Genomic DNA, 11,722 nt, shown 5'->3' on the forward strand with positions numbered 1-11,722 from the left:
GGGCACCTGGCAAGCTTCCCAAACGTACAAACATTCTATACATGTTATTCCTGGAATTTTGGATTTTTCCAAGTCCGTTTAGTAGCGGTTTATGGACTTGTCCTTTAGGAATCCGTCCAACCCCTTTTTAAACTCTGCTAAGCTAACCGCCTTCACCACTTTCTCCGGCAACGAATTCCAGAGTTTAATTACACGTTGGGTGAAGAAACATTTTCTCCGATTTGTTTTAAATTTACTATACTGTAGTTTTATCGCATGCCCCCTAGTCCTAGTATTTTTGGAAAGCGTGAACAGACGCTTCACACCCACCTGTTCCACTCCACTCATTATTTTATATACCTCTATCATGTCTCCCCTCAGCCGTCTCTTCTCCAAGCTGTATAGCCCTAGCCTCCTTAGTCTTTCTTCATAGGGAAGTCGTCCCATCCTCACTATCATTTTAGTCGCCCTTCGCTGCACCTTTTCCAATTCTACTATATCTTTCTTGAGATGCGGCGACCAGAATTGAACACAATACTCAAGGTGCGGTCGCACCATGGAGCGATACAACGGCATTATAACATCCTCACACCTGTTTTCCATACCTTTCCTAATAATACCCAACATTCTATTTGCTTTCTTAGCCGCAGCAGCACACTGAGCAGAAGGTTTCAGTGTGTTATCGACGACGACACCCAGATCCCTTTCTTGGTCCGTAACTCCTAACGTGGAACCTTGCATGACGTAGCTATAATTCGGGTTCTTTTTTCCCACATGCATCACCTTGCACTTGCTCACATTAAACATCATCTGCCATTTAGCCACCCAGTCTCGTAAGGTCCTCTTGTAATTTTTCACAATCCTGTCGCGATTTAACGACTTTGAATAACTTTGTGTCATCAGCAAATTTAATTACCTCGCTAGTTACTCCCATCTCTAAATCATTTATAAATATATTAAAAAGCAGCGGTCCTAGCACGGACCCCTGAGGAACCCCACTAACTACCCTTCTCCATTGTGAATACTGCCCATTTAACCCCACTCTCTGTTTCCTATCCTTCAACCAGTTTTTAATCCACAATAGGACATTTCCTCCTATCCCATGACCCTCCAATTTCCTCTGTAGCCTTTCATGAGGTACCTTGTCAAACGCCTTTGAAAATCCAGATACACAATATCAACCGACTCCCCTTTGTCCACATGTTTGTTCACTCCTTCAAAGAATTGAAGTAAATTGGTCAGGCAAGATTTCCCCACACAAAAGCCATGCTGACTCGGTCTCAGTAATCCATGTCCTCGGATGTGCTCTGTAATTTTGTTTTTAATAATAGCCTCTACCATTTTCCCTGGCACCGACGTCAGACTCACCGGTCTATAATTTCCCGGATCTACCCTGGAGCCTTTTTTAAAAATGGGCGTTACATTGGCCACCTTCCAATCTTCCGGTACCACGCTTGATTTTAAGGATAAGTTGCATATCACTAGCAGTAGCTCTGCAAGCTCGTTTTTCAGTTCTATCAGTACTCTAGGATGAATACCATCCAGTCCAGGAGATTTGCTACTCTTCAGTTTGCCGAACTGCCCCATTACGTCCTCCAGGTTTACCGTGAAGTCAGTAAGTTTCTCCGACTCGTCCGCTTGAAATACCATTTCCGACACCGGTATCCCACCCAAATCTTCCTCGGTGAAGACCGAAGCAAAGAATTCATTCAGTCTCTCCGCTACGTCTTTGTCTTCCTTGATCGCCCCTTTTACCCCTCGGTCATCCAGCGGCCCAACCGATTCTTTTGCCGGCTTCCTGCTTTTAATATACCGAAAAATTTTTTTACTATGTTTTTTTGCCTCTAATGCTATCTTTTTTTCATACTCCCTCTTGGCCTTCTTAATCTGCGTCTTGCATTTGCTTTGACACTCCTTATGCTGTTTCTTGTTATTTTCAGACGGTTCCTTCTTCCATTTTCTGAAGGCGTTTCTTTTAGCCCTAATAGCTTCCTTCACCTCACATTTCAACCAGGCCGGGTGTCTTTTGGACTTCCGTCTTTCTTTTCTAATTTGCGGAATATGTATGGCCTGGGCCTCCAGGATGGTATTTTTGAACAGCGTCCACGCCTGTTGTACAGTTTTTACTCTCTCAGTTGCCCCCCTAAGTTTTTTTTTTACCGTTCTTCTCATTTTATCATAGTCTCCTTTTTTAAAGTTAAACGCTAACGTATTTGACTTTCTGTGTACAGTTACTTCAAGGTCGATGTCAAAACTGATCATATTATGGTCACTGTTATCAAGCGGCCCCAGTACCATAACGTCCCTCACCAGATCATGCGCTCCACTAAGGACCAAGTCTAGAATTTTTCCTTCTCTCGTCGGCTCCTGCACCAGTTGCTCCATAAAGCTGTCCTTGATTTCATCAAGGAATTGTATCTCTGTAGCATGTCCCGATGTTACATTTACCCAGTCTATATTTGGATAATTGAAGTCACCCATTATTATCACATTGCCCATTTTGTTCGCGTCTCTGATTTCTTTTATCATTTCTGTGTCTACCTGCTCATCCTGGCGAGGCGGACGGTAGTACACTCCTATCACCATTTTGTTCCCTTTTATACATGGAATTTCAACCCACAGTGATTCAAAGGTGTGATTTGTGTCCTGCTGAATTTGTAATCTATCTGAGTCAAGGCTCTCGTTAATATACAATGCTACCCCTCCACCAGTCCGGTCCACCCTATCATTACGATATACTTTGTACCCCGGTATGACAGTGTCCCACTGGTTATCCTCCTTCCACCAGGTCTCAGTAATGCCTATTATATCCAATTTTTCATTTAGTGCAATATATTCCAACTCTCCCATCTTATTTCTTAGACTCCTAGCATTTGCATATAGACATTTCAGAGTATGTTTGTTGTTCTTATTTGCATGATGCTTAGTACCTGACACTATTGATTTGACATCTTTTGTCTGATCTTTAGTTGTATTTTAGGGCACCTGGCCTACCACGGTCTGTTGTGCAACCTCACTATCCAGAAACCCTATCTTCCCTGTTTGTGAGGTATCTTTGCAAGATACCTTTTCCCGAACCATGCGCTTTTGAGCGACTGTCGGCCTTCCCCCCATTTCTAGTTTAAAAGCTGCTCTATCTCTTTTTTAAATGCCAACGCCAGCAGCCTGGTCCCACCCTGGTTAAGGTGGAGCCCATCCTTTCGGAATAGGCTCCCCCTTCCCCAGAATGTTGCCCAGTTCCTAACAAATCTAAAACCCTCCTCCCTGCACCATCGTCTCATCCACGCATTGAGACTCTGGAGCTCTGCCTGTCTCTTGGGCCCTGCACGTGGAACAGGTAGCATTTCAGAAAATGCTACCCTAGAGGATCTGGATTTGAGCTTTCTACCTAAGAGCCTAAATTTGGCTTCCAGAACCTCTCTCCCACATTTTCCTATGTCATTGGTACCCACATGTACCAAGACAGCGGACTCCTCCCCAGCACTATCTAAAATCCTATCTAGGTGACGCGTGAGGTCCGCCACCTTCGCACCAGGCAGGCAAGTCACCAGGCGATCCTCACGTCCACCAGCCACCCAGCTATCTATATGCCTAATGATCGAATCACCAACTACAACAGCTGTCCTAACCTTTCCCTCCCGGGCAGCACTTGGAGACATATCCTCAGTGTGAGAGGATAGTACATCCCCTGGTGGGCAGGTCCTGGCTACAGGAGTACTTCCTACTTCACCAGGGTGATGCTCTCCTTCTAGGAGACCTCCCTCCTCCAAGGTAGCACAAGGGCTACTAGACTGGAGGTGGGACCTCTCTACAACATCCCTGTAGGTCTGCTCTATGTACCTCTCTGTCTCCCTCAGCTCCACCAAGTCTGCTACTCTAGCCTCAAGAGAACGGACACGTTCTCTAAGAGCTAGAAGTTCTTTGCATCGGGCGCAAACATATGACATCTCACCAACTGGGAGATAATCATACATGTGACACTCAATGCAAAAGACTGGATAGCACCCCTCTCTCTGCTGAACTGCTGACTCCATCTTAGTGTTTTTGAGTTTTCCAATATTTTAAAACTTGCTACAGTATTAAGGATATTGGCCTAATATAAAAGTGTCTTTTACTTTATATAGTGTATTGTATGATTTATATAGTATTTCCTTCTTAGATGGTAATGAAATGTATTTAAAACTCTATAAGAGCACTCCTTACTTGTTACCCTAATTACAATAACTGACTATAAATGAGGAGTTGTCCTAGGGGTGGGTGGGTGGACGCACATCTTGTTTTGATAATACGGGTTTCCCCGCCCCTTTGTGGCATCATCCTTACAGATGGGCCCCCTTAGAGATGGTCGTCCACGTTCGAAAATGTCACTTGACACAGGATGCTGGACTCCACCAACTTTTGGTCTGACGCAGAGTGATACTTTAAAAAAAACAAAAAAAAAGAACAAAAACAGAAACCAAAAAATCACCTATAGAATGGTGCTAAAATCTAGATGACACAAAAATCAACCTTAACAACTATTCCATAAATCACTTATAAAATACAAACATAAATCGACTTTTGCATACCAAAATTTAGGTGAGATTTCTTATTGAAATTTCAACTAAGCTTGTAATGTGCTATGTAAAACGTCTTCTATAATTTGTGCACCTCACTAAGGGCCCCTTTTACCAAGCTGCGGCAAAGAGGTGTCTGCAGTGGCGTCGACCTGTGTTTTTCATTCGTGCCAATGCCACCTTTTACCGCACCTGGTAAAAGGAAGTCTCACTTTCCTGCACGAAATGGCCATATGGCAAGTAAAGCACTTGCAGCGCAGACATTTTGGGGGAAGCAGTAAGGGCTCCCGCGATAACCTGGTGGTAACCAGTCAGCACGTGGCACTGCCCGAGTACCACCGGGTACACTCTGGCACAACAAATAAATACATTTTTGTAGCGAAAGAAATGACAGCGAGCTAGGGATGGGAAGTACCGCTGGGCTGCTGCGATGGCTGCACTGTACTTCCTGTTTAGCGAGTGGTAAGCCTGCATTGGGTTTACTGCCACTTAGTAAAAGGAGCCCTAAGCAACACATCCATGACATACCCATGCTCTTGTGAATGCCACCTTGCAGTCATAAGTTAAGGGGCCTTTGTACTAAGCTGCCCTAAGAAATAGACATAAGGAGTGCTAATGCGGCACTTTCCCCAAACTAATCCCATTTCTAGAGTGGACATAAAATATACTTTTTTAAAATTATATTTTTCTGACCTTACGCAAATATTTGAATTAGAAGGCAGTGATTGAAAAAAAATTAATGTGGAAGCCTTTAATACCTTCCATTTAGGATGCACTAAAGGCTCTTAAATTAAGGGGCTCTTTTATAAAGGTGCACCAAAAGTGGCCTACGGTACTCTGTCTGCTCATATTGAACCATTTGTCCACTGCGTCTGGAAAAAATGTATTTTGGGGGGAGGGGGGGCAGGAAATGGATGTGTGGCAAAACTTAAACCAGCACATGTCTATTTACAGCCTGAGCCCTTAATGACTCCCATTGACGTAGTGGTAAGAGCTCATGTGTTATCCATGCATGTGCCAACTGCCAGTTATTTTCTACCACGTGTTTTGGGTATGCGCCAAACTTGGAATTACCATCAGGCGTACATGCTAGCCAGGCAGTAATGCCAATTTGACACGTACTGGACGCGTGTAGAAACATATACGCCTTTATAAAAGGGTCCATTAGTGTCTGATAATCAATTAGTATTTGCTAATATGAAAGCACAACCTGGTTAATGCCACTATGTTCATTCTCCACCCATGACAAGCCCTCTCTAAAAAAACATATTTCTAACTATACATTATCTTTCTAGCTCAACCAATACCTAAAAGAGGTTCACTTTAACAACCCAGATGGACGTGAAATCTTCTTTGATGACAAAAGACATGTTGCAACTCACTATGACATCATGCAGGTCTTTCAGTTCCCTAATATGACCACCGCCTGGATCCATGTTGGAAGTTTCAAGCCCTCAGCTCCCAAGGACAAGCAACTCTTTGTGAACCTTACCGCCATCAGATGGAAAACTCCCTTTAACCAGGCCTGACACCATCCTGTTTGTAGTAGGGTTTATAACGTGGGAACAGAGCAGCTTAGAAAAGGCAGAGGAAGAAAAGGATTTGAAAAAGTTTGCAATCACAAGTTTTTATAATTATAGAATAAATATTCCTGCTCTTTGTTGCAAACATTCCCAATCTGTCTTTAAATTACTTCTCATGTAACTGTTGTGTGATACCTCCGAAATGCTCTATTTACCGGGGGATATTTAGCATGTTGTCATTAGTACATCAGAAGTATTGGAAGCAGATATAGCAGACAAGCTCTCTTATAGAGAGAGGCAACTGCTGATTGGGGAATATGACTATTTCTCTCTTTCTTCCTCTCCTTAGGTCCCCCGCTCTGTGTGCTCTGAGAGCTGTGTTCCTGGATACAGGAAAGTCATTGATCCTGAGAAGCCGGTCTGCTGCTTTGACTGTGTCCCCTGCTCTGAAGGGATGTATTCTAATACCACAGGTAGACAAACACATCACAGTGTTTTATAAATATAAAATACCTAATGTTGATGTGAACCAGATATACATCTATAGGTACTGGAAACTTAGAAAATACATTGATATAGCAAGATGATAAATATTTCTATGCATCCTACATCATATTTAATATTCAGATTTATGCAATAAAGGTAATTTTTGGCTATGGCCTCTTAGCTTCTGAAACAATGTAGCATTCTATGTAGCAACACATATTGGACTAGATTCAGTGAATGGCACCAATTCAGGTGCCAAAGATTGAGCACTGAAAGCTATTCTCTAGCACACTATTCCCTCAGCACACTACCGACCTCGATAACTTTAACTTCATCAATGGAATGAACCCAACCTTTTGCGAATACACAGCAGACCATACATGGACAAAATTTGCTCTCCTCACCATTGAATCAGTCACACAGGCGAATTATAGGTTCTCCAATACCCACTGTAAACTGGACATCTGCCCCCACCATCTACTTAAATCTGCACCCAACTGTTTCTTAGCGGACCACACTTTCTAAATTACATGTTACAAAAAGGTTTATTCCCTGAGGAATACGGCAACATCCTACTCACCACTTTACCAAAAGACACCAAGAAAAAAAACAAATGATCTCACCAACTACCGCCCAGTTGCATCCCATTAGTAGTCAAACTGATGGAAAGCCTAGTTACCAAACAGCTCACTGAATATCTGGACAAGTTCTCATTTTTACATGAGTCACAATCAGGATTCCGCCCCCTTCAGAGCACCAAAACTGTACTAGTCACTCTTCTGGCCAAATTCAAGCGGGAAATAGCCACAGGTAAAAACATCCTCCTCCTCCAATTTGACATGTCAAGCGCTTTTGATATGGTAAACCACAACATACTACTAAAACTATTAGATCACTTCGAGATTGGTGGACATATACTTAACTGGATCAAAGGTTTCCTAACCACCAGAACATATCAAGTAAAATCAAATTCAAACATATCGCCTCCATGGAAATCTGACTGCCTAGTACCTCAAGGCTCTCCACTATCACCAATACTCTTCAATATAATGATGATCCCACTGGCCAAAGCCTTATCCAACATAGGCCTCAACCCGTTCATTTATGCAGACGACGTTACAATCTATATTCCCTTCAAATATGATTTGGCAGAAATTACCAATGAAATGAAGCTCGGCTTGAACACAATGGTCTCATGGGCAAATTTCTTCCAACTGAAATTGAACTCTGAAAAACCACACAGCCTTGTCTTATCATCTCAATACAATAAGCTCACCCCCACAGCCATAAACAACCCAGACCATACCCTCCCTATCCCAGATAACTTAAAAATACTCGGCGTCATAATTGACCGCAACCTTACTCTTGAAAGCCAAGTAAACTCCACAACAAAGAAAATGTTCCATTCAATGTGGAAACTTAAATGCCTAAAACCCTTCTTCCCAGAGAAACATTTTGTAAATTAATACAATCAATGGTATTAAGCCATGCAGATTACTGTAACGGAATCTACGCGGGATGCAAAGATCAACTCACAAAGAAACTCCAGACAGCCCAGAATACAGCAGCCAGGCTGATATTCGGTAAGACCCGATTCGAAAGTGCCAGACCCTTCTGAGAAAAACTGCACTGGCTCCCTATTAAGGAGCGCATTACCTTCAAATTCTGTACCCTGATCCACAAAATTATCTACGGCGCAGTCCCAGGATACATGATTGACCTCATAGACCTGCCAAATAGGAACAGTTCCGGATTATCTCGAACATATCTAAATCTCCATTATCCATGCTGCAGAGGTCTCAAATACAAAACAACCTATGCATCCAGCTTCTCCTATTTAGGTACAAAACTATGGAATGCACTGCCAAAAGGAGTGAAAACAATCTACGACCATCTAAACTTCAGGAAATCACTAAAAACCTACCTATTTAGAAAGGCATAAACTATTGACCCAACATAGGTGCCAACGCCCTGCAATGCAGCAAATCCAGTGATTGTATTGGACACTATTTAACCTTCCCTCTCTCTGATCCCCTTATGCCTGAAAGAAATGGACCCTTTACTTGCCCACAATATCACCTTGTATTTGTTTCTCTGCCGTTCTTGGCAAACACCTATGGTACTATGTTTGCCACATTAAGCCTGCAAATATGTGGGAAATGTGGGATACAAATGTAATAAATAAATAAATATTCTCTATTCTGAATTGGGTGCCATTTATAGAATAGCGCTTAGCACAAGGATCCATGTCAAAATATTTAGATGTGGCTAATTAAGACCAGTAATCAACTGTTAGCACTCAATTATTGGCACTAATTGGCTCATTGCTCTGTTAAATTGTGTGCACAAATTGGGCAAATATCCATATTTCTATACACACAGTTTTGAGCTTCATTAATAGAATAGGGGTGATTGTGTGCACAGACCTAGCTGGGGAAAAATAAAACAGCCACATTCTATAGTGGAAGCATATGCAAACTATTGTTAAAAAAAATGACCCAACTAATTTTATGCCTTTCATTCTTACCTTTGTGTATCTGTGCACAGGGATGGCCCAAGTCAGTCTGCCACCTGAGGTGAGATTTGTGGTGATGCCCTTGGCCCTCCCAGTACCCTGCCACCCCTCAAATCCTATATCTCCCCTCACACTCTCTCCCAACTCTCTCACTGATTTGTTGGTAATGAAATATTTACAAATTAATCCTTAAGAAATTTATGTTTCATAGATGCAGAGAACTGCTTGAATTGCCCTGAAGATCGGTGGCCCAGTGAGAAGAAGGATGAGTGTTTACCAAGAGACATTGATTTCTTGTCCTATGATGATCCTTTGGGTGAAACTTTGTCTTCAATTTCTATTCTCTTATTCATTATCACTGTCCTAGTGTTGGGAATCTTAATTAAATATCAGGACACACCAGTAGTGAAAGCCAATAACCGGAACCTCAGCTACATCCTCCTCATCTCCCTCATGTTCTCTTTCCTCTGTGCCTTGGTATTCATTGGTCAGCCTGAGACATTGACCTGTCTTCTCAGGCAATCTGCTTTTGGGATAATATTTACAATTGCTGTTTCGACTGTATTAGCAAAAACTGTTACAGTAGTCATTGCCTTTGGTGCCAACAAGCCCGGCAGCAATTTAAGAAAATGGGTTGGGACAAGAGTGTCCAGCTATCTAGTTCTTCTCTGCACCTCTGGTGAAATTGTGATATGCACTGTATGGCTGCTCATCTCTCCTCCGTTCCCTGAATTTGACACACAATCTGTTACTGGAAAGATGGTTTTACAGTGCAATGAGGGGTCCACTACAGCATTTTATAGTGTGATTGGGTACATGTTCTTTTTGGCATTTCTTAGTTTCAGTGTGGCTTTCCTAGTAAGGAAGGTTCCAGATAGTTTTAATGAGGCTCAGTTTATCACTTTCAGCATGCTGGTGTTCTGTAGTGTTTGGGTATCCTTCATCCCATCATACCTGAGCACCAAAGGCAAATCCATGGTGGCTGTGGAGATATTTGCAATTCTGGCTTCTAGTGCTGGACTACTGGGTTGTATATTCATCCCCAAGTGTTACATTATTCTGCTCAGACCTGACCTGAATACAAGGGGACATATAATAGGAAAAGAAATATCATTAAAAAATACCATAAGGAGGAGGATTTATTTATCATGATCTTGTGTCCCTGCCCCATGAGGAAAGTTGAAAATTGATCAACATTGTTAAAAATGATTGAATTTTGAACTCTGAATACCTTTAAAATAGTCTGTAAACATTGAGGCAAATTTTCAAAGGATGGTAAAAATGTATTTGCTGCTGTCAAACTTATAAGTTCTTTACTCATAAATGCTCATCCCCTATACAGATAGTACCAGGCTCCAAAACAGTCTATCTGCTCAGTATTTATTTATTTTATTTCACAGTTTCTATACCACACTATCCTAGATACTAGGAGGGTTATATCATTATACACATATTTATCAAAAATAGCTAAAATGAAGAGACATCCTAAAACCTATTAACTTCTTATAAATAGTAAAATCATTCTAGCATGACCAAATCACCATTACTATCACCATCTTCAATTAAGAGCCTTTTGAAACAAAAAATTGTTTTTGAAGCTGTATGTTTTCCTTCTACACAACTGTACTAGAAACATATTCCAAAATTGAGCATCCTCTATGGAAAATATTATTTGCCTGTAATCATCTAGTCTGATATGTTTGAAAGCTCGAACATCTAGTAAAAGTTTCTCTACAGAGCACAATGCTCAGGATGGACAAAACACCCTCAGTACTGTTTCCAAAGGCAGGGGGACTTCATTTTTTTACTGCTTTGAAAATCAAGACCAACAGGTAACCAGTGAAATGTTTGTAGCGCTAGGGAAATTATGGTCAAATCTCAAGGTATTAGACAGAAGTCTAGCTATAGCATTCTGTGCTGTTAATGTTTCAGCAAAACTGCTAGAAGTAAAGAATTATTGTAGTCAATTAATGGCATAATTAATGCCTGCACTACTTTTCTATAATTTAACTCAGACAACAAATCATTTAGTCTTCTTACAACCGTTATATTTTTTAACCAAGGATCAACAATTTTTTTTCTTTTTAAAGAAAGAGTAGAATCAAGAATAATTCAAAACTGGTTAACTTCTCGTACAATAGGGATAGTTGTCTCTCCTAGTTTCAATACACGAAGAAGGGCAACCTTTGAAAGTGAAGAAAAGGCTAGACGAATTTCATATTTAATATAAAAAGTTTATTTACAATTCTACCGGATACCTTCAATGGAGGTATTCAGGAAGCATATCTAGACAAAGCAGTCAGAATGCTTACTACTTCTTTGTTCCACTCTGTTTTTATACCATTCTTCTTTGGCATCTGACTAATTCTCTCATACAACATTCCTGTGCAAGTCTCTGAATACCACAACGCTGTTAATCATGTGCAGAACATGCTACATCTGTTTTCCCTTATTGCTCCCTCTTCTTTACAGACTTTCTGGAGCCGTGCCTTTGGCTGATGTTTAATGTCCGTCACCTTCTTCTCATGCCTCAGGAGATTTAGTGTTGAAACAGCTTGTTGTAATCATGGAGCTTTCCACTCCCCATCTTTCATGCTTTTATTCAACAAATCCTCCCTTGAGTTCTGGTGTGTTCCAGGACTCATACATCTGTTTCAGCTCCA

General features: G+C 41.4%; 1 protein-coding gene across 1 annotated transcript in view; it reads left to right on the forward strand.

Annotated features, from left to right (window-relative positions):
• Window positions 1-11,246, forward strand: part of LOC115458248 (vomeronasal type-2 receptor 26-like) — a 50,954-nt gene extending 39,708 nt beyond the window's left edge. Inside the window, exons 6-8 of the mRNA XM_030188111.1 lie at window positions 5,831-5,932; window positions 6,408-6,531; window positions 9,271-11,246. Of these exons, the coding sequence (XP_030043971.1) occupies window positions 5,831-5,932; window positions 6,408-6,531; window positions 9,271-10,211 (1,167 nt within the window). The 3' untranslated portion in view covers window positions 10,212-11,246. The remainder of the gene's footprint in view (window positions 1-5,830; window positions 5,933-6,407; window positions 6,532-9,270) is intronic.
• The last annotated feature ends 476 nt before the right edge of the window (window positions 11,247-11,722 follow it).

This window comes from Microcaecilia unicolor, chromosome 14 (assembly GCF_901765095.1).
Source record: "Microcaecilia unicolor chromosome 14, aMicUni1.1, whole genome shotgun sequence".
Classification (NCBI taxonomy): domain Eukaryota; kingdom Metazoa; phylum Chordata; class Amphibia; order Gymnophiona; family Siphonopidae; genus Microcaecilia; species Microcaecilia unicolor.